Below are 23,094 nucleotides of genomic sequence, written 5' to 3'. Positions count from 1 at the left end.
GCTGGCCCGCCGCATCCGCGGGGAGAGAGCTTAGACTCTGACCGCTGCAGGAACAACAACACAACGGCTCTTTTAAGAGCCAACAACAACACTTATACAGAGCATAAATCCACTTGTTCAATATTTTACAGATGTATTTACTTAATCACTGCGAATTGTCTCCCCTGATTCCAGTTTTCCAAGCATACAAGTAACACAATTGTCCAAAATATTGTAGCGACCCTGGGGGTTAGCCCCGCCTTCAACCACTAAGACTCATGGGAAGTGGGAAACCTTGGGTGTGAAACATTGCTCACCATAAGTGAGGGAGCTGTGAGCAGAATTGGGGTTCATGCTGTTTGGCTGTTTGTGTGTTAAAAATAAAAGAGCGTTGATGCTGGAAGTGAGAGTGCACATTTTGCTTCTCTGTCTACTCTTATCTGAGACTGTTCGAGGTCGTGCGGTGTATGGGGCACGGACGGCTCTCCACCTAAGCCAGTTAAAGAATAGCTCAGCTTTTGGGTCCCCGCTAAAAGTGACGTACCAGCTGGGTCGTTACAATATAATTAAGAATTCTATACAAATTATTAGGGCCTGTTAAACACTAAATCTGTGATTTCAGAAATCTTTGAATCCAAAAGTCCACATGTTCAGGACATTACTGCTTGTATTTTATTTTATTTTTTGCATTAAACTTTATAGTTTTGAAAATATTGAGCAAAATATGCCCCATATGAACCAATTAGCTACTGTTTGGGCAATGAGCTAGCTTTTTTTGTGTGGCTAATTCAGAGTTCTGGTAATATTTTAGGCTAGAAAAGGCTAGAATGTTATTAATGTAGTTTACTGATTCATTTTAGGCTATTTTGGAAATTAGCTAGTATTTAATCAATGAGCTAGCTTAATTTGGAATCTATTAAGGAATTTTGGGCTAATTTGGAGTTTAGCTCATATTTAAGAAATACACTTTTTTTATTTGTTTTTTTTATTTGGCATGTATTGGGGATTTTTAATCATTCATTCATTCATCTTCTTGGCCACTTTGTCCCTTTTGGGGTCGCGGGGGTACCGGAGCCTAACCAGGGTTCTGATGGGTGAAGGCGGGGTTCTCCCTGGACAGGTCGCTGTCTGTCACAGATTTTTTTTTTAAATCAGTTTTACTATAACATTTTCAGAAATTTAGGTCAACTTCTGGGCTCTGTCACAGTACCTAAATGAAATTCCAGAAATGTAATAAATTACAATTTTTCAATTAGCTTTTACATTTTTTGGCAAATCCTTTCAGCAATGAAAGTAAATTGCATCACCATTTTTAGCAAAAAAGCTTCAACGACTACTTTCAGCAAAAAACATTCACACTAGTATTATCACAATGCAACTTTTCTAGTTCTATGCTATTTTCAACTCTCTTGTTTATTTGAGTATTGAGGTGAAACTACTCGTCTGTTTTCGGGGATTTCATTCACATGCACCTCTTTAGTGCCACGTTGCTAAGCTAAGGTTTGTATGACCCTTACTTTGACTTGATGCCTCGTTTACACCTAGCGGTCCAGTACGGGAGGAGTACTATGGGACAGACCAGTTCGTTCTGGCTAGCTTTTTAAGATTTTAAGAACATTATTGCAGATTTTAGGAAAAGAGCTGTCTCAAAACAGACAGGAAGCTGTTTAAATTATTTAAAATTGTATTTATTTGTTACTATGTATTTGAAATGCATTTATCTATTCAAGTTTTTATCAGTTTAAATGAGTCTATGTATTTTCACAGTTTGTTTTTTTAAATGACATAATTAAAATAAAGTTTTTTAAAACATTGCAAAAATGGCAAGTAATGTTTGCAGCTAGATTGCTGTACAGTTTTGATCCAGATGCAAGACAAGGAAATAAAGATGTACACAATTTAGTTGTTTACAAGTGGGAGCGTCAGAATGGGGTGGAGCAGAGAGTTGTGACCCCCCAATATATTCTTAATTTTCTTAGCATGAGAACAATGCCACAATAACATATAAAAACACAATTTTCATCAAAGTGGGTCTTTAAAATACAGATTTAATAAAGTAAGAACTTGTAAGAACGTCTTTACTTTTTCCTTCTTAATTTTTGAAAGTCTTTTATTTTGAAGGGTTGGGGCGGAAGTGGAGTAAAACCCCAACAGCTCCTGTGATGCTGAGGAGAGAGCATCCTCCTGAGCGAGTCTCCTCCGCACACAGGCCGTGTGTTTTACTAGAATAAACGCTATGAGGAAATCTTTCGTCATATTTTAAATCAGCTTAAGCTTCAGTCCCGGTTCCTGCGGTACTTATGACATTCTGAGCCCAGCGATGGTGGATTTGTCCGAAGCTGGAGCTGTCGTCTCCCCGGGACGCAGCAGACACTCCGGCTCGAGCAACAACGGGAGGAAAACGTCCAAAAAGTCACGGACGAAAAGAGGCAAGCGAGGCAGAAGACGGCGGAGTAAAAAGAACCGAAACAACAAAACCCCGCCGCCGTTTTTACCGCCGGAGGTAGCTATCCCGTGTTAGCTTGAGGATTAATCTGGCTAAGCTAGCCGGCTATGCTAGGTTAGCCTCCGTTTGTTGACACACTGTATATCCTATTTATACCTAAATAAGGTAAATGTTAATGTTTATAATTAATAAATAATATTTCCACCTTTAAATGTAAAGTGTAAGCCCCCCACCCCCCCCCTCCCCCCCAGAATGCTGGGTACCTATATAATTGTTTATGACGTATTTATAATGCGACACAAATATTTTTAGCTGTGACTTTGATAAAACTTTATTTAAAATAATTTGGCTTGATTTTTAAAACTTTATTTACACTTTAGACACCAACGATGTGTGATTTTCTGATTTTCTACTGTAGTAAGCAACAAATACCAGATGATTTTGTGTCACAGATACACAGATAGATCAAACTAAAGAGGATTTGATTAGAAAATAAATTAAAAAAGTAAAATAAAATACTCCTCCATATAAATACCTACATAGACAAATATGTACTTATACATAGAATACACAACACACTAAATCCTCTAAATGTATATTTGGTCAAAAAAAGTTGAATTAATTGCTTGAAAAGGATTTGAATAAAGCAACTGTTTTATTGCAGTTTCATATTTTATTTATAAACTTATCATAACTTCTATTCAGAGTTCTCTATACTTTACCAGTCCAAGTACTGATCATTTAACAAATCCGTAAGTAATAATATAAATAACAAAGATGAACTGCTCATTGATTCATTTTGGAAGATAACTAACTGAAGTAACTTTAAAAGCTCTTCCGTTATTATGTTTATGGGATGATACATGTTACCAAACTACACTTTTTTATTTCAAATGTTGTGCTCACTTTTCTACTATTTACTTTATTTACTGTACTTTTTTTCCTCTGAAAAGTTTCTGTAATTAATTTTTTGGGATGTTATTTTAAAATTAAAAAAATATATATTTTAAAATGATCAAAATCAGTATCAGTGCTGACAGATAAATGATTGAAAATGATAATTTCTATCCAGTTAAAAAATTCACATGAACTAAATTGATTTATCTGTACAGATGCAGTTTTACTTAAAATACGAGAGATTTGATCATCTATCTGTATAGTAAAAAGCAAGTTTTTATAATGGTAACGGTCAAAGTCTGATATCTAAGATTCTTAATTTTTTTTTATAGATTAGTGGAAAGCTTGTGGGTAAAATACTGTTAATTTCATTCAACTTAAATTAATTTCAATATCTGGAAATACCATAATTTGCTCCTTTTTTGTTTGTATGATTCTATACATTTTATTCCATGTATTAGATTTGTTCAAAGTGTTACTCTGAGTAGTTATTTTCATCTACACAGAATCTGAAAGGTGCCTTTATTTCTAGTACTGTAGTAGTATTTATAAATGATTTGCTGTAACTGATGAGGTTTTCTTCTTTGGTTCTTCCTGAAAGATTGTGCAGTGTCTTGTTTTTATGTTGACACAGCAGAATAACAGTTGTGTGTCTTAAGGTCAGTTAGACTTCTTTATCTTTCATCTGTTTGTTTGTTTCCAGGCTGAAGAAGGAAACATTGAGTATAAGGTAACGTCTTTTTCTGCTACATGAACGCCGACATCAAACTTTAAAACAGGAAAGTATTTAGATGGAGATCGCTGTCAATTGAATTATTTCACTTTCCTAACGTTTGTACATATAAAATGTAAGATCATCTTTAACCTGGTTAATTATATCTTTTTAAGATATCAACAATATTTAATAGACGTGGATTTTCCTCTAAAAGGTGAAACCAGTCATGAAGGAGAGAAGCTTCATAATCTTCTTGATGAAGCACTGAGGGTGTAGTTTTATTTTTATTAGATCATTATTGCATTTTAATTATCATTTTCTAATAAAGCACAACCAAAGTTTACTCTTAGCACTTGAGTTTCAGTTACATTTTAAATTAAGAATAATTGTAATTAATGCTGTTTGTAGAGCAGTAGTTTATTGGTAGATAATTCTTTTTGTCCTCTAGACTAAAATGATGAAATGATTTTTTTAAATTGTTTTAAATCACCTATAAGTATAACAAAAATAACTTTTACATAAATAGTTGTAGCTGAAAATGACCTTTTAAAACATAAGATAAGTTATATTTTTTTCTTATTTACTGACACTGATTTAGAACAAACAGTTGGGAAAATATTTACTTAATCTGGATTATAAAATTTAAAGTTTTTAAATGTATGGATGTCTAGCTTCATTTTAATCGGCTGCTTTCCTCGTTTTTCTGCCGCCACTCTCAGTTAAAGTTGGTCAATCCCACTCAGTACCGCTTTGAGCATCTGGCCACTCAGCTGAAATGGCGTCTGCAGGAAGGCCGCGGCGAGGCCGTCTACCAGATCGGAGTGGAAGACAACGGGCTGCTGGTGGGCCTGACTGAGGCTGACATGAAGGCCTCGCTCAAGACCTTAAGGAGGATGGCAGAGAAGTAAGTCGACCTTATTGAGTTGAATAAGTTGAAAAAGTCTGACTGCGATCATCTTTTGATTCATTTTCGTTTGGTCTGTATCTTCTATGTCACGGCTGTAAATATTTTCTGACTGCATTTTTTCATCTGAAATAAAGAAATGTTCAGAATATATGTGTCCTCCACCATCAGAAAAATGTTACAACACGTCAAAACACCAAAAACTCCATTTTCAATAGAGTGGTTCTTTAAAAACTAAAGTTGATCTCTTTGGTTTTTCAATGATTATCAATTCAACAGCCTCTTGAAATCCATTCATTTGAGTTATAAGCAGAAAAGAGAAATAAATTAGTTAAGTTTAGTCTTGTTTTTTAACTTACAGTTAAAAAGTTTTAACTTCAAGGCTCCTTAAAGAGTCTTAAATTTAGAGTGAAGAGTTCTTAATCTTTTTCAGGGTTGCACAATAATATCAGTTACCGATAATTGTCAGCCAATATTGGACAGAGAGTTTTCTTCTGCTATAAATGTAAATGGATAAAAAAAAAAAAAAGCACCACAAGATACTTTTTGTCAAGTAAAATCTCCCACTGGTCCAACCACAGTTAAACACAAACGAGCAAAAAATAAATGTTGTGGCTTATTTTCTTTGTCGCTCTGGTTTGTAAAAAACTTGAACTTATTTTTTTTTAAAGTTAATTCTATGAGTAACATTTTTTTTTTTTTTGCATATCAGTTAAAAACTTTATAGTTATTATTTTGCACATTAGTTTAAAACGAAGCAGTAATTTTTGCACCTAATGTGCATTTTTATTTCCACTTATTGTTCTTTGAAGACTCTGTTTGATATTTTCTACATTTTGGTTCTTAATAAGTTGATTTAAATCCTTACTTTAAAGTGTATGTTATTAAAACAAAAACACATTTATATTTTTTATTTTATTTTATTGTTGCAAAGGTTGTTAAATTCACTAAAATAAAATAAAAAGTTTTAATGTACATAGTTTTGAATTTGTCTTCTTCTCCTTGTTTTCATTCAGAAAAATATAAATAAGAATTGATAAAAATACGGATTAATAAGAAGAATATTATCGATAAAATCTTAATGAAACCCAAATGTTTGAGTTAAACTCCAGCGCTCCACAATCATGGCAGCTAACTAACATTTTTCTCTCCTTTTCTTCAGGGTCGGGGCCGACATCACTCTCCTGCGAGAGCGGGAGGTGGACTACGACCTGGACAGAAACACCAGGAAAATTGCAGAAGTGCTCGTCCGGAAGGTTCCAGATGATCAGCAGGTGAGAAGCTGTCCTGGATTCTGTGAATGACAGGAGATCTCTGTGTTTTTTATTTTATGATATTTATAGGTTTAGTTCTTAAACATATTGGCTTTTCTGGTGTGCTATAGTTGTGTTTAGATCTGCTAAAATAATTAAAAAAGGAACTTAAAAGCAAAATAACTAATAGAACATGTATATATATATTTATTTTTTTATGCTTGAGAGAAGCAGCAGGAATTGTATCGTGATGTTTTTGTTGACTAAGTTCCTGGACCTGCGGGTGGCGGTCCTGGGGAATGTGGACTCGGGGAAGTCCACCCTGCTGGGCGTCTTGACGCAGGGCGAGCTGGATAACGGGCGAGGCCGTGCGCGGCTCAACCTCTTCAGACACCTGCACGAAATCCAGACCGGACGCACCTCCAGCATCAGCTTTGAGATCCTGGGCTTCAACAGCAAAGGAGAGGTGCGGTCGGGATGGCGCTCCACAGATGGGGGGGAGTGTCTGATTTTTGTGGGTGTTTGAGGGATGAAGGTCACGTTTTTGTTTGTTTGAGTGGTCGGCTGTTGGCACTCACAGTTGCAGTACAACTGTTTGGACTCTGAGTGGTGCCGGTTTTGCTTCAAGAAAGTTCTTACTGATTCTGTGGAGACCTTAGAGATTAGAATCTGATGTTTAAACACCAAATGTTTTCATGTTACACCAATTAGGATGTTCATAGAACAACTGCTGATAAACTCCAAGCCTTTTTAATTGTCTTTAAGTAAAAAAACAGAGACATTTTGATCAAAGATGAGGTCATCCGTGTTGCGTTCTCCGTCCACACTCAGGTGGTGAACTACAGCGAGTCGCGCACCGCCGAGGAGATCTGCGAGAGCTCCTCCAAGATGATCACGTTCATCGACCTGGCCGGACACCACAAATACCTGAAGACCACCATTTTTGGACTGACCAGCTACTGCCCGGACTTCGCCATGCTGGTAGTGAGCGCCAACACCGGCATCGGTGAGCCGCACACAATGTCTGAGCTAACGAGGAAGAAATGTGTTTTTCTGTCGAGGTGATTGTTTTTCTTAACGATGATGGACACTTTTTGTGATTAAAATGTCTGCAAAACAGTTTTTTAATCAAAAACTTTATTTTCTAAACACTGCAGTTATTGAAACAGGAAAGTTCACTACTTGTTGGAGTGTTTTTCTGTTCTATCCTGAAACTAAAAAAAATAATACAAAAAATATATTTTTCAAATTTAGCATCAAATCTAAAAAATATGTTTAGTTTATGTTATGGTTTTATTTTGATGTAATCAAGTGTTTTCTGTTTTAGTTTAACAAAAAATTACACACAGCCACCACTAGAGGTCAGAAGCGAGCAACTTATTGTATATCACGTTTGTGGTTATTTTTTATTTTTATTTTTTCAAAGCTGTAATTTATTTTATTCATGTTTCTGTAAACTTATTTGGTCCTTTTGGTTCAAAAGTAAACACATTTAAAGCTGGATTTATTTGTTTTCCATCCAAATGTGCACATTTGATGTTATTCTGATAAAATGTACTTTATCTTTATTTGATTTATATATAAGTTAATTGTGAAAGTGGAAATTTCAGAGATCAAAAGTGTTTAATCTAAGATTATTTATTGAAATTTAAAAAAAGTTAAAAAGCTGAGTTAAATGTTGACTAATGTGTGGATTTGTTGTTAAAGTTCATGAAGCTCCTTGTCTTCCCGCCTCAGTGGGTACCACGCGGGAGCACCTCGGTCTAGCCATGGCGCTGAAACTTCCCATCTTTATCGTGGTCAGCAAAGTGGACCTTTGCTCTCACGGGACGGTGGAGCGAACGGTCCGGCAGCTGGAGCGGATTCTGAAGCAGCCCGGCTGCAACAAGGTCCCCATGGTGGTGTCGAACCCCGACGACGCCGTGACCGCCGCTCAGCAGTTCACCCAGTCCACGTGGTGAGGACGCTCAGACGGAAACATCCTGTTAGAAAAAATCTTTCTAAACTTTTATTTCCTTATTTCTTGACTTTATATCAGAAGTTCTTCATATATATAAAGTTTCTATATGAAAAGTGATCATAAACTGTCGTTTTCAACGCTTGGTTTGATGTAATTTTCCTTTGTTTGTGTCCGAGCAGCGTCACGCCCATCTTCACCCTGTCGAGTGTTTCTGGAGAGAACCTGGAGCTTCTGAAGGTTTTCCTGAACATCCTCCCTCCACTCAGCAACAGCAAAGAGCAGGAAGAGCTGATGCAGCAGCTCACAGAGTTCCAGGTACACCAGAGAGGATTTCTTTGTTCTTAAGTACAGAAAATCTATAGAATAAATTATTTAAAAAACTACTTGGATCCTAAAATCAAATTTTATTCCTCACCTGCTAAAGTTTTCAAGAAAAACAAAAATCCTTAAATGGTTATAAATCCCCTAAAACTATGCAGAAACTCATCAGATCCAGTTTAATAAATTATAGTCATGAGTTGGGTTGTATGACCAGTAGGCACTAACCCCGCCCCCTTTTGACCTGACCCCACTGGCTGAGCGGTTACCTCTACCTGGTTGGAGCTGCACACAAAAAAATCATTAAAAAGCTCTTTATTTCAAAATGGTGGTTTTGCTATTGGTTTTATCTCCATAGCAACCATTTTATGTTTTAGTCGTCTGGCGGTGACGAACAGTTCAATGTCATTTTTAGACAAATCGACAAAAGTAAAGTTTTGGATTTCCTTAGCAACAGAGGATTTTTTTGTTAACCACGCCCACATTCCTAATATGCTGACATCATGTTATATAATTTTGCTCAGCTTGAGCCAAGGATTCAGGTATCAAATTTACACAATATTCTGATTAAAAAATGTGTGAGAAATAGGGACTCGCCACATTTGTGACTCTGTTCAAATACTACAAAGTTTAAAATCAACATTTTTTTCCCCAAGTAGTTCCCAGTAATGCTCAAGGAGGCGATAGATCGAAATCCTGAGGATGAAATAACATTTGTAGCTGCTACTAAAGGTTATTTTTGGGGGGGAAAATTCAACTTAGCGGCCTCTTCCCGAGGTCAAAGGTCAACAAAACTTCAGTTGTAGTTGTAGGCTTAACCTGGGAGCTTGTATGTAAAATGTCATAAAGATTCCTTGAACTAAACTTTCCTTTTTCCATATTGCGGAAAAATGTAAGAATCTGCAAACTTTACGCTTTGACACAAAATGGCCACCAAGCTGTTGTCAGTTTTGTGGCCATCCCATAATAATTTCAAAGCATTGTTTGGATGGACATCCCTAACCCGTGTGTTTTGGTTTTGTTAGTGGAATAAAAGTGTTTTGAGCCCCAAAAGAGATTTTTGCTCCAATCATTTTTTTAATAGTTTATTTTCCTGGGGGTGGGGGGTCAAAAATTCATTTTCTGGATATGTCAACTTTTGGTGAGTTTTAGAGTTTGTGGTGGGGACAAACATGTTCTCTCAAAGCTACTGTAGGAAAGAAGAACAGTAGAATTCCCAGTAAATTCTAAATGTTGAGTTCTGTGTTGCTTGTGTGTCTGGAGGTGGATGAGATCTACTCGGTTCCTGATGTTGGGACCGTGGTTGGAGGAACTCTGTACAGGTGAGAAGAACCTTTTTGTCTTTGGAGAGTCTGACTGAGATGAAAAAAGAATCCCAAACTCTTTGACTTCTTATTTGTTCTTCAGATCAAAGTGAAGTCCAGCTTTCATCGGGTTTTAAGTTTTGATGCTTGATGATTCTGCACACGTTCACCCATACAGACTGCTCCTTACACTCGGTCTGCCACATGGATATATATTACTGGATCGGCCCTTTCCTATTGGCTGCTATAGACAGAGGCGTGCGCACGCAGGCGCCATCGTTATGCATCGAGTCGTAGTAGCAGCTGTTTCAATGGAGGACAAGCAGACATCAACCACAAAAATCGGGCTAGCTCCCTCATTTTTTAACCGATTTTACAAATTATGGCTCGAATTAAAGCGTAGAAAATTGTTGATGTCGTGGTACGTTTGAATATTTATTATCTATGAAGATCAAGCTGTAAATAGTGCAAGAATTGCGCCTTCTACAGGTAATGCATTGCTGTCAAATGAACAGCTTCTAAATATCCGTGTTTTTATTTGCCTCTGTGCTAAAATCCATAAAACAGAGCTTGTAAATGATTGTCACCCAAGACCAGAAATGAGGGAGACTGATGAAGTTTATAGCATGAATGACTGATAAAGTTTAGTAAAGTCCTTTCCCTATTAAAAACATCTCAAAGTGTTAAAAAAATAATAACACCCTTTACCACATTTTCAAATGAAACTGAAACTTTTATTATTTTTGGATTACATACATAGTAAATAAATCTCAATTTTTTCAGAATTTACCTTCAAATAGACGATTTCGTTGTACTTTGAGAAAAAGGCTCCAGCTAGCATCTTTAACTGATACAAAAAACATTTTTAAACTTGGATGATAACATCAAATACGTCTGCCAAACTGTTAAGATTCCAAACACAGAGATAATAGCAGTAAATGTTGTGGCAGGTTAAAGTTTACATCCACAGCTCCTTCACTAACATCTGCTCTCTGTGTTTATGTCACTGAGCAGAAAGCTAGCATTAGCGCTGTTTATTCTAGCTGGGCTTTTATTCGGTCCGTACGACCAAGAAAAAAGCTCAACAGTGACGCCACGGATTAAGAAAATTATGTGCGAACTCACGTACACTTCTTACGAAAAAAAAAAGGGGGCGATCGACAATAAGATTTAGGCTCTTAAAGTAACTAGCTACGAGCTAGCAAAACAATGCAGCAACGTGCATCTTGACCGCACAATTTACATTTTTCCAACATGAATTTCCATCAGGTTTTGTGCAGGTTGAATGTGAATATGTGCGATTAACATCCGCCATGTTTAAAAACATGAAACATTAATACAAACATACATCGAAGAACCAAACTAGCATGCTACTCTTTAGCTGCTAGCACACAGTTCACAGTTCCCAGCCTGATTTCTCTCTATTAAAATGCGATTCCTGTCCTGTGATGATTCCTCTCCATCGGATTGTTTTGTTGTCAAGGTTTTTGAAGTCGGTTGTAAAACGCTGCGTCTCCTTTTGTTACTTCTTTTGGTTCTTTTTTGGACGTCTGTCGTTCATTACTCCAGAAGACTCGATCCATAGTGATGGCGCATGTCTGTCGCGCTGTATGTCACGTGGTTTCCAGTCCAGTAATATAAACCCTTGGTCTGCCCGCTCCGGCACAGATGTGTCTGTTGTGTGTTTCAGCGGGGTGTGTCGGGAGGGCGAGCGGCTGGTGGTGGGGCCAACAGACGAGGGCCGCTTCCTGCGTCTGAAGGTGGGCAGCATCCAGAGGAACCGCTCGGCCTGCAGAGTCCTGAGGGCAGGCCAGGCCGCCACGCTGGCTCTGGGGAACTTTGACCGCTCACTGCTGCGAAAGGTCAGAGGTCACCTGATGACGCGTTGATGTCTTTTATCTTAAAAAACTCAAACTGTTTCAGTTTTTGTTAATAAAGAAGCTCAGTGGCGTTTTTATGACCATCTTCCTTAAGGACTGATGACATCTGAGGTGCTTTCATCAGGTTGAAGGTGTTTTCGGTCGTTTCAGGGCATGGTGATGGTCAGTCCCAAGATGAACCCGACCATCTGCTGCCAGTTCGAAGCCGCCATCGTCCTTCTCTTCCACGCTAAGACCTTCCGGCGGGGGTCGCAGGTCACAGTACACGTCGGGAACGTCCGACAGACGGCCATCGTGGAGCGGCTCCACGGGAAGGTGGGTGTGGCGGTCAGATTCCTCTTTGATGTGTGGCGCCAAGCGTGACCTGGCGTGTTCCGCCGCAGGAGGAGCTGCGGACGGGCGAGAGGGCCGTCGTCCAGTTCCGCTTCATCAAGCACCCCGAGTACCTGCGGCTCGGAGCCAAGCTGCTGTTCCGGGAGGGCGTCACCAAAGGCATCGGCCACGTCGCCCGCCTGCTGCCCCCCTCCCAGAACCACGACCAGAACCACGACCAGAACCTGCAGGAGTACTGAAGAGTTTCCTGCTGGATCTGATTGGGTTTATCTTCCTGCATCATGCCAGCGTCTTAATCCGCCTTTCCTGGATCTTTGCTGTCATCCTCATCCTCGCCTGAGGGTCCAGTAAGTCCATCATCATCATCATCATCCTCTCCTTCTCCCCAGCAGGCGCTCGTGTCTCCAGTCAAATCTGGATGACCCGTTTGAGGCTTAATCTGATGTTGTGCCACAGACTGATTGAAGAAGCTTCTTGTTTATGTCGTGAGAAGACGGCGGGATTAGAGACTTTGACGCAGCGCCGGCCTGTCTTCTGTCGAGGAGAGGAAACGTCTGCAGACTCGAAGTTCAAGGAGTCCGATTATCTTCAGAGTGAGATGATGCTTCTGCTCACTAATCTGAGGTGGATTGCTTTCCTGGTTGATCTTTTGCCATCAAAATTTCAGACCAATTATTTTTTTGAGGTTTTTGCTCATCCTCCAACTCCACGTTCATTATTTTTATCTGAATGCTGAGAGTTTTAGGTTTTCTCTGAAACACTTCCCGCACTTTCAAAAGTCATTGAAGCTTTTATTTTAGGAGCTTAATATGTGACGAACTTCAGAAAGTCTATTTATTTAGTTCATCCTCTTCCTCTAAGCACAAGTTTGAACGTCTCACTTTATTTTGCACAAATCAATGGAAGTCATTCAGGAGTCCAACGTCAGCGAGCATTTCACTTCCAGGGTTCATGATGTTCTCCTCACTGCATCCGGTCTGGTGTGCAGCTTTGCAGTCTCATGGTTTTGACTCACTGTATATGAGTACTGGACTGAGTAACCCCTCCCCCCTGGTGTTCCAAACAGGAAGTACCTGCTGGCTCCAAGAAGCCAAAATCCCACAGACTTCTGTAGAGAAATAAACTGCTGTACTCGGTCATTCTTACATTTTTTAAATATTCTTTATAATTCTTTTTTCTTTTTTTTCTGTTGTTATTCAAAAAGGTAGGTGGAGCCTGCTGACCCCCACTTCCAATTGTCAAAACATTTGTAAGATTTTGTGTAGTCTGCTCTCTAGTCGAAAGGGTGTGGCCTATGAACAAGCTCGCTCCTGATTTGCCAGACTGGTTGCCATAGAAACATTGACTCAGATTGACTTGGAGCGATCACTAAGTAGCTGCATTCCCATTATACATCCGTGCAAAACATTACAAATTTTGAAATGTAGAAAAAACAAATTTTTTAAAATTAAATCATAATTATGCAAATAAATACAAACCAACTCATGTGATAAGTCATTCAAAAACACTGCAACGGACAGGATCAGTACTCTGATTTACAGCAGATATATTCACATTTCTACTGTGTCACTAGCGCTCATCATCTATCAAAGGAGACGTCAGCGTTGGTCTTATTCAGGCCGTGGAGCGGCGAGCTGTACGGAGCGACTACAGATGAAGAGATTTGGGGAAATGGTTTTTACAGAGGAGCTGTGGATCCAACAGTTCTACATGACACGCTCAACTTTTGATGGGCTGTGATGCTGACCTCTAGTCGTGCAGTCACTGTTGGTCATGTGACTCATTTAACTTGAAAAGTGTTTCCATTGCAGTTTAGCTAAACATGTCCATTTCAGTGCGCCTCAAAAATCACCACCTCTAACTGAAAAAATGTTTTTTCTATTACTGCTAAAGTTTTTTTTCCAAATGTTTCCATCAGGTAAATTTATTATCGCAAATCAAATTTGCACAATTCTATAGTCAGTGGAAACTCATTTGGCTCCAACATGGCGGCGTCTATATCGTGAAAAAATGGCGACTGAATTGACTTAATGTGGTTGGAGCCAGAAGTTTCCAGTCCTCAGATACAGTCAGTGAGTAGAAGGTGTTCAGTTGGATTTTCAGAGTAAAACTCCTTCCTGTAGTTTTCTTGATTAAATATAACTATATTAAAGAGCAGCACAGGGACACCAAACTCAAAAATGTTGATTAAAAAAACTAAATAAATCTGAAATAATTACATTATCAAATTTTTACATCCATTCTAACTTTGGTAGCATTATTTTGTTAATCAACCCTAAGAAATGTGGTAAAAAAAACATGCAAAATTGTTGGATTTTGAATAAAATTCTGCTTTTTTTTTTTTGGAGTCCTGAAGTCTCCTGAAGAGTGTTTTCTGAATGCCAGAAGTTTCTTTCAGATTTAGAGTTTTGAAGCTCAATCTAATCAACAAAATCGACCCCATATCATGATACACTCGCCGCAGTTCCCTCCACTCTTCACTCTGATGAAACCAGATCTCGACCATTTATCACCATTTATACTTTCTTATTACCTCAGTTTCCTTTCCTCGCGCTCTCTAGATTTGTTTTTCTGAAAGTATTTCTGGTTTTCTTCACCCTAAACTGATTTCACTCCCAATATCTTTAGTGGAAATTCAACATTAAGGGTGTTCACGACTCTACCAGATTTTTATATTATTTTATTTATTTTATTTTTTGTTTAGAAACGAGAGCACTCATGGCGTCCCTCAGGGTTTGACACTGACTCGTTCACAGATGTTTCCGTATGAGAGCATGCAGACGTTTCAGCTGCAGAAATGTTGATTCATAGAAGCACAGAAAACATCAAACTCTTTTATTATTATTATTATTTATTTGGGTGCTGCTCCTCTGATGTTTGGACGGCCACATTTTTCCGACCTTCAGTCATGAATCCTGCACATCCTCAACTGAATTCTTTCTTATTGTTTTTGAAGTCTTTTTTTTTAGTTTAAAGAATAATTTACAGATTTAGATGATAATTTATGTGTTATAATTCATAATTATCTACTCAAATCTTTGCATGAAGCAGCCTCTGGTTAACGTTTCATCCTGTGAACTTGTGCTGCAGATATTTAGTTTTTTTCGATCAAAGAATGCCGTGTTTTCTCTCTACAGCCTTACAGTGACATTAAAATGCAACTTTAAAAGAATTGATACCTGTATTTATACATGACTTCCGTTGAGTTTCCTCCAGTTTGCCTTTCCTGTGATTTCAAAGAAATGTTTTTTTTTTTTTTTTTCCACCCATCAGCCTGCATGCTCTTTGACCGTCCCACTGCAAAATGGTGAAGCATTTAAGATTTTAGTTTTTTTTCTTTCTGTGCAATTGTAAACCTAAATATTGAATGTATCCTCCTTGATCCCGTGTCGGTTACTGATCAAACGAGGTTTCTTTGCACTTTGTTCTCTGAGTCTGCATGTTTGTTGGAGAGCTGTGGTGCAAAAATAACAAAATCAGCAAGAAAATCCTGCAGCTGAAGTGGATTCGCAAGTTTGCTTTTCCTGTCCGTCCTTTTATGTCTTCAATAAACTAATGAAGTGAAAAAAAAGTGTCAATAATGGGCTTTTGCAAAATGTTATTCCTGAAAAAATATTTTTTTATTCTTATACACTCTTTAGTTTAGTTCTTCACATTCTGTCTGATTTTTTAAGGCAAAACTAGTGATATGAAGCTACAATTTAGCAAAACAAAAGTCTAAAATGAGCTTAAAGGTGACATTTGTTCAGTAAATCTTGCATTCACACTATTGTGATTCTTTTTCTCTATTTATTTTTCTTCCGTACACATTTTGGCACGTAAAAACTCAATCAAAACTATCAGTCTGTTAAGGCCATTATCGCTTGTATTTTTGGTATTCGTAAACTTCACGGTTTTTACGATTTTATGCAATTTATGCGATTTTAATTTTTTTTTAGCCCCATTGAAATTAATGGGAAATTTTCACATTTCTGCAATTAGAAACATTCAGCAATTCATTCTTTTGATTTTGAGATTGTTGAATGTCACATAAATGTTAAAATGTAATACACTTTTTTAACGATTTTATGTAATTTTTGCAATTTTTTTTCTTCATGGAATTCATCAATTTTTTGCGGTCTTAAAAACCTATGCATAATCTGCTAACTTTTTTGGCTAATTTAGCATTTACTGAAGATTTTTGAGCTAATTTGGAGTTGAGCTAATATTTTAGCGACATAGCATTTTTTTTTTTTTTTTTATGTAATTCTTCAAATTCTTTGTGCACTTCCTGCAAATTATTCAAGTTTGGTATCAAAACGTTCAGCATGTTCATGACATTTAGGAATTAAAATAAATTTCTTCAGCAAACAGCTTCAGATTCTCTAGTGACCAAAATCAACAAAAAGCATTCAAACTCGCATTATTGTATATAATGCAACGTTTCTAGTTGGTATAATGACTAGCGTGATTGGAGTTAAGTAAAGATCATTTTTGGGGCTTAAATGAACTTTATAAAACACAACACAGATTCATCAGCTTTGTGACATTTATTCTTTAATAACTTATCAGTTCAGCAAAATAAAAATGATTGAGTGAATTAACAAACAATGAACCAAAAACAGCTGAACGAAGATTAGAAATGCAGCTGAAAAAAAAATCTTAAAACCAGAAAGAGAAATCAAGATCCTTGAAAATGATTAAAAAAAATGAAATTCAGCTCAGCTGCTTGTTAGTGTGTTGGCACAGTAAGTGTTAATGCAGAAAACAAAACAAATGAACTTCAATAACTTACATTCTAGGTCAGAATAAATGTTTTTATCCTTAAATCCTGCAGCTCATCCTTCCAGGGTTTGTAGAAACTTCAGTGTCTGAACTTCTGTTTGGTTTCGTTCTGCAGAATCGTGCCAGCTCTGAACTTCAGATATCAGCATGGCTTATTCTGAACACCAACTTTTGTGAGTTTTTTTGCTCATCTTTCAAAAATAAAGTTACAATCTTGGTGCCAAATTTGTTGAAAACCAGACAGACGAACACAATGAGACACAAAAAGCTAAAATGATCTGAATTTAAAGAGAATTTACAGGAGGAAATCTAAAGCAGATTGTCTTTGAAGCCTCACATGTCCAAGAATCTGAAGAAATCCTCCTTATCGTAGTAAATCATAGAAACAAAAACAAATTTGTGGGTTGTTTTTCTGCCTGTGGGCTCAGTGGCTGCAGGTCGGCTGAAGGCTACGCCAGGCTCCTCTGCCGCGGTTTGATCCTCAGATAGAGCTGAGAGCCAAAGAGAGGAACAGTTCTCATTAGAACCTCATTAAGATAACATTGAACATTGAATTCACTTCTTAATCCTCCCAGACGCCTTTTTAATCTCATTCAAACAAATTCAATTTGAGGACAGACGATTAGAATGATGGACACCGGCCGGGTGAAACTCATTTCTCACCCCCAGTAGATTGCGGGGGATGTAGCCCTCGTAGTCGCCGCACCGCGCCCACCACCACTCCGTCTCCACCTCGTCGTCCCGCCTCAGCACCGTCATGCAGTCTCCCTCGCTGAAGGCCAGCTCGTCTTCATTCTGGGAGTCGTAGTTCCACAGGGCGTACACCACACCCCGGTTCATCACGCCCATCTTCTCCTGAACGCCTGGAGATCAACAGAACCAGAACTCGGATCAAAGAGTCCATTTCACCTGTGAGGATGACTGAAGTGTCATCTATGACGACAACAACAGATTATAACTAAGAAGGAAATACAACTGAAGAATAATACATTTTTTAAAAAACATTTTGTGTCCAAGGATTTTTTCCCCTAAAACTATTTTTTTCTTTCTGTGGACTTCACATTTACTAATTTTCCCTTAAATAGTGTAAATAAGTTCAGTTGATAAGATTTGTGTTTTTTGTTTGTTTTTTTGCATAGTTTAGACCACAAATAAATAAACTCTAATGCTGCGATCACACGGGCTCCAAAACACACATTCAAGCGACAATTTTAAATGAAAAATCGACATAATTAAACGCGTATAAACACCCGTTTTGAGGTTCCACGAACAAAACTATTGCATTTACAAGTTGCAGCGAATATGTCCATTGTTTAGGCTCTACATACTAAACAAGTCGTCATCAGTCAGGGACTCAGATGATGAGGTGGTGATTGGATGGCGTCTTTTTAAAGTCTCGGAAATGCAAACTGTTTGAAAATTTATTGTCGAGGAGAAATTAAGCAGATGGAATTATGACACCAAAGCCGAATCCCAATTCCTGCCCTTCCCTCTGGCTCCTCCCTAACTGTAGAGGTATTTGGTGCTCTAGTGTCTGATCTGTTATTTTTTTAAGGGTTAGAGTTTCGTGAGCATCAAATAAGAATCTGCTTTAAGTGAAAGAAAAAACAAATTCTAAATTTAAAAAAGACATTCTAAAGAGAAAAAAAGACACTTATTAAACAGTTTTGAACTAAAACTGAATAAAGTAAACGTAGAAGTAAGATTGAAAATGGAAAAAAAAGTAAATTTGGAAAAAAAAACTATTTTAAATCTGAAGAAATTGGATGTAATTTCTGCTCCGCTCTGATGTGATGTACAGTAGTGAAAATACTCCAAAAATCTGTCACCTGATGTCAATCATGTCTTGGTAGCCAATAGGCTCAAAGCCCCGCCCCCACATTAAATTAGCATAAACTCGGAAAACAAAACTTCTAAATTTAAACTGTAAATTGAGAAGTGAAAGTGAAGAGGGACAGAAAAAAAACAATAAAAGAAATAAAAATACAAAACAGCAACTGTTACAAATAAATAATTTTTCTTTGCATTTTTAAGATATTTTTATTCAACTTTTCTGTATTTGTTGACATTTTTTTCATATTGTCTTTTTTTCTTTCATGTTTACAATCTGCACTTTTAAGTTGAAAACATTTTTCAAATTTTCTTTCTTTTTTTCAAACTTATAATCAAAGCTGACCCTAGCGTGACCCCATACATTCTCCTAAACAAACTTCTCTTCCATTTTAGAGGCTGTAAAGACGATCAGGAAGTGACGGTAAATCTTTCTCCTCACCGTAGAGGAACTGGGAGCACTGAGCGTATCCCTCCTCCATCTCCTCACACTTGTCAGCAGCGGTCTGCATGTCGCTGTACGTGGTGGCGAACACGGCGGCGCCCGACTCCACCAGGAACTTGCAGACCTGGACGTTGTTGCAGGAGGCGGCGCAGTGGAGGGGAGTCCTGCAGACGGACGCGTCGGCGTTAGAGGTCTGAGACACAGCGCTGGAGCTGCAGGAGCTGAACTCACCAGCCGTCGCTGTCGGCAGCGTTGACGTTCACGCCAAACTGAACCAAGAACTTCACGATCTCCGTGTGGCCGGCGCAGACGGCGTTGTGCAGCGCCGTGATGCCCTCGTCGTTCGGCATACTCGGGTCCTCCACCTTCAGGATAAACATGAGAACTTCATGAATAGCCTGTCTTTACTCGGCCACGCCCACTTTCTTGTAAATGTTCCTCTGTAGGTTTCATTTTCTCCTTCAGAATCCATCATTTCTGTGTTCCAAACTCAAGGTTTCCTGCAGCGTTCGAGCAGATTTCCTGCATCGACTGTAGATGAGGACCAGGTGACTCACGTCGTAGATGACCCTCTGGACGAGGTCGTACTCCCCCTCCAGAGATGCGTCCAGCAGCAGGGCCAGGGCGTTGAACTTGACCCGCACACTGTGGTCAATCCGGTCCGATCCGGCCTTCCGGAGGATCGGCTTTTTACCCTGACGGACAGAGGAGGACGGCTGTGAAGGATTTGTTTGATTGATCTCTAATCGATTGAACTTTGACACTCACCGGCGGCAGAGTGACCTGCCCCGTGACCTCTGGAGGCTGAAAGTTCAGGTTGTCTTCGCCTTGCTCCGCCTCCACACAGCTGGGGTACGGCGGCGGCGGGTACGGCGGGAACTCATCCGGGACTTGATGTGCTGAGGTGCAGGAACGCTCCTCCTCCTCCTTGTCCTCCAGCGGGGGGGGCAGGGAATGTAGGGCGACGGGATCAATGATGGGGGAGCGTGGAGGCAGAGGGGGCGGAGTCACGTTCTTCTTGGAGTTCTGGGCGGGTTTTTGGTTTGTGCCCGTTTCACTGCTGCTGTCAGGTTTGGGGGGCGTGTCTCCACACATCCTGCCCTCAGGACCGGACGACTCGCCGAACGATCCCGATGAGCTGACCGTCTCCATGGGGATAGTTTCCATGGCAGCCAGCGTGGTCTTTTGGTAGAGAAGCTTCAGGATGTTGGGTCCGCCGGGACCTTCGGGTTCTGTGATGGAGTTGCGCTTCTTGAGGGGCCGGGGGGCGTTGTGCAGCCGGCGGCGGAGGCCCTCCAGGTCGGTGTCGCTGGGGTTTCTGTGTGAGTTTGACTGGAAGGGGAGGAGCTTGGTGGGGCTGAGTGGGCGGGGCGTAGCGTTGTCCGTGGTTTCTCCTCCAACACCTTCACAAACACTTGAGCCATTTTTGTTTGCATCACTTCTGTCAGATCCAGAGTTCGGGGGTGCTTTGTTCGAGTCGAGAGGCATCTGCCCCCCGCTGGGCTGGAGGACTGGCTTCGGTCCATAGACTGAGGAGGAGCATAAAAGAACAGAAACCTTCAAATATCCATCAGTAAACATGTTTGTGTTTTCGTGAACCGTCATGGCCGCCTCACCTCGAGGTCGGCTGCGTGGCAGCGTTCCATAATGGCTGGTCTGGTAGGGCTTCCCGGGAGTCGCCTGTTGGGTGTACATGGAGAAGATGGAAGAAGCTGCCAGAGTCTGAGGCTTCTGCAGCACCGGTGGTGGAGCGTCCGACAGCTCGGGCGTGTAGGGTCGAACGGCTGCAGCCGGCGGGTTCTCCTGCTTATTGGGCAGCGGGAGGGTGTGGCTGTGGCTGGAGACGAGTCCCGGAGCCTTCAGGTGGCCTCCGACTGGCCTGACCTTTCCGGGGAAGGTCCCGGTGCTGTAGGTGGGCTTGGAGAAGGTCGGCGGTCCGCTTGAGAAGGATGGTTTAGGTTTAGTGGGAACTGGAGGAGGTCCTGCCATCTTGGACGGACCTTTAGCTGAAGTCTGTATGTGAAAGACAGAGATGGTTAGAATGACGAAATTTAAGAATCCAGTCAGAGGGGCGGGGGCTGGAGAACAGGACTGTTATCATTACTGGAGCTGCAGATCATGACGTGGGACTTAAATGGTTTCACCAATCAGGAAATTCAACTGTAATGCCTCGATTCAACCTGTAGGGGGCAGCACACATGCGGTTTTTGATTATATTCTCAAAAATTAAACAAGTTTATTTTAATTTATCAAAAAATTCTTAATGACCAACAGAAAGCACTTTTAAAGCTGAATTTATAAAAGTAAAAAAAAGTTGATTTAGGATTTGATTACCATTTAAGGGCAGAGCAGATTGTTGAAAATAGAACGTACAATCGTTGTGAAAAATCTTTCAAAGTAATCTATAGGGGCTCCTTGTAGAGTCTGCAGGATTTGGGTGTTGGAAAAATTACAAAAAAAGTTTGAGAATCTCAGCTCCTCTTAGCTATTTTTATGAGAGGTTTAGGTTTTTGCTAGGAGCAGCATGCCCATAGATGAAAAAAGTACTCATTTTCGAGAGTGGTTTGCCCATTTTTTTTTACCAGTATCCATCCATAAAGACAGTGGTGACTAAACCACAAGAAAATGTAAGAAATAGTGAATTATAATGTATTCATTTTTTGCTCCCATTGGAGTTTTTTTGTGTTTTTTTATGTTTTTTTTTCGTAATTTCATGCACCACTGGGAGGAAAAAGGTTCTCAGAGTCCATGCAATCACTGACAGTTTAAAGTAGATTATTCTCCTGTTGCAAGTGTGTTCAAGATGGGAACGGAGCACATATGTACATTGGTTTGATTTGCAAGGATACATTTTGACTTTTGTCAATACAAACAAACAAAAACTGGAATAAAATGGATTTTATTAGAAGATAAAGAAGTTGGACTGATTCATAACACAATTTCTACCTCTCTGTTAGTTCCCATAAGATTCAAAAATGTTCACATTTAAATATCTAATGCTAAAAACGGTTCCTCAAGCTTTTGCAATTTTAGAAGGGCAGATATATATACATATGTACTGATATATAAAACTCCAGAACTGCAGGAAGTTCTTTTTCCTCACAGCAGACAGAATAGAAAATGATCCACTGAAATGTACACCTTCTGAATGTCTGAGTAAACCCCTGCACAAAAACACTATCCTTGTTTTAAAATGTGTTTCTATATAAAAAAAGTCTCTGAGCAGTAAAAGGGGAAATAGATGCTTTTGCAGGCGTAGAGGTAGTAAAACCTACAAAAACCGTCAATTAACAATGGAGTGAGTTTTTTTAAATATTTAAGTCCTACTGAGCTGTATCAAGAGAGGCATCAGAATGAAGGTTTGTGTTGTTTCCATCTGTGATCTGACTCTGAATGAATCCCAAACGGTCAAATCCAGATGGATTCAGAACCGTCTGCTCTTCACAGAGCTGCAGCTCATTCAGAACCAAGAGAACCCAAAACATCACTCCAGTTCTCGTTCTAACACGGGCAACTGTTATATTAGAAGAAAACCACTTTATTAGCTGTATTTGAATCTGTTACTGCGCCACAATGTCACACATTTAAATAAAAGTATTTCTGAGGCTTTTTACAGCAATTACTAAGTTCAATTAAAAATCACTCAAAATTGAATCACATTGACAGCACTATCTTCTGCACAGTGTAGATTGTGTGGATACACACAGCGCTCAGTGCTGTTATAACAGACCTGACAGGGCAGGTTTTCCTTGGTGTGACTGGATCTTGACGGGACCGTGGGGGGGTTGTCAGGTTCTGCTGGTCCCTCCTGCTCCTTCAGAGTCTCCCCACCTGCAAAAGGCAACACAATACCAACACGTTTGACTCCTCCGACTAAAATCTCACAATTATAGGCCTGAGATCGTCCTCAAACGACCCCTACGAGACTCCGGCTGACCTGAGCTGCGGCCGAACGCTCGGGGTAGGGTGGAGGCGTGGCCGTGGCCCCCGCCGGATTCAGAATACGAGCTGCTCCAGTCAGACACTTTATTGACTTTCATGGTGCTGAATCCTGTGGAGACGTGGT

At 39.6% G+C, this 23,094-nt stretch overlaps 2 protein-coding genes across 4 annotated transcripts in view; one reads left to right on the top strand and one right to left on the bottom strand.

Moving 5' to 3' along the window:
- Positions 1-2,109: 2,109 nt before the first annotated feature.
- Positions 2,110-19,090, top strand: gtpbp2b (GTP binding protein 2b). 2 transcript variants are annotated; one of them, XR_002921092.2, is made up of 13 exons: positions 2,110-2,482; positions 4,026-4,052; positions 4,757-4,941; positions 6,104-6,215; positions 6,463-6,660; positions 7,026-7,200; positions 7,932-8,151; positions 8,334-8,469; positions 9,736-9,794; positions 11,467-11,638; positions 11,807-11,971; positions 12,040-12,336; positions 18,980-19,090. XR_002921092.2 is itself a non-coding variant. In XM_024289636.2 (12 exons), exons 1-12 carry the CDS (start codon positions 2,300-2,302, stop codon positions 12,226-12,228), a joined length of 1,821 nt encoding a protein of 606 aa, XP_024145404.1. In that variant the 5' UTR covers positions 2,110-2,299; the 3' UTR covers positions 12,229-15,560. The 2 variants fall into 2 exon arrangements, 1 of the variants encoding a protein (XP_024145404.1); XM_024289636.2 differs by lacking the exon at positions 18,980-19,090 and having other exon boundaries at positions 12,040-15,560.
- LOC112157097 (apoptosis-stimulating of p53 protein 2) overlaps positions 16,504-23,094 on the bottom strand; it is a 25,750-nt gene continuing 19,159 nt past the window's right edge. For both annotated transcript variants that reach the window (XM_036214035.1, XM_024289635.2), the window contains exons 10-18: positions 22,966-23,079; positions 22,759-22,859; positions 20,645-21,041; positions 19,797-20,557; positions 19,586-19,723; positions 19,260-19,393; positions 19,026-19,192; positions 17,417-17,616; positions 16,504-17,244 (exon numbers count right to left, since the gene is read on the bottom strand). In XM_036214035.1, the coding sequence (XP_036069928.1) occupies positions 17,203-17,244; positions 17,417-17,616; positions 19,026-19,192; positions 19,260-19,393; positions 19,586-19,723; positions 19,797-20,557; positions 20,645-21,041; positions 22,759-22,859; positions 22,966-23,079 (2,054 nt within the window). In that variant the 3' untranslated portion in view covers positions 16,504-17,202. The remainder of the gene's footprint in view (positions 17,245-17,416; positions 17,617-19,025; positions 19,193-19,259; positions 19,394-19,585; positions 19,724-19,796; positions 20,558-20,644; positions 21,042-22,758; positions 22,860-22,965; positions 23,080-23,094) is intronic.

This window comes from Oryzias melastigma, linkage group LG1 (genome assembly GCF_002922805.2).
Source record: "Oryzias melastigma strain HK-1 linkage group LG1, ASM292280v2, whole genome shotgun sequence".
NCBI classification, from domain to species: Eukaryota; Metazoa; Chordata; class Actinopteri; order Beloniformes; family Adrianichthyidae; genus Oryzias; species Oryzias melastigma.
The sequence above is the reverse complement of the archived record's forward strand: the minus strand, read 5'-3'. Positions and strand labels throughout refer to the sequence as shown.

Excerpts from the sequence above, each read along its gene's own strand:
- gtpbp2b (XM_024289636.2), top strand. The coding sequence starts at position 2,300 with ATGGTGGATTTGTCCGAAGCTGGAGCTGTCGTCTCCCCGGGACGCAGC. Across the intron at positions 4,053-4,756 it reads AAGGAAACATTGAGTATAAG|TTAAAGTTGGTCAATCCCAC; the intron begins GTAACGTCTTTT and ends CGCCACTCTCAG. Across the intron at positions 4,942-6,103 it reads TTAAGGAGGATGGCAGAGAA|GGTCGGGGCCGACATCACTC; the intron begins GTAAGTCGACCT and ends CCTTTTCTTCAG.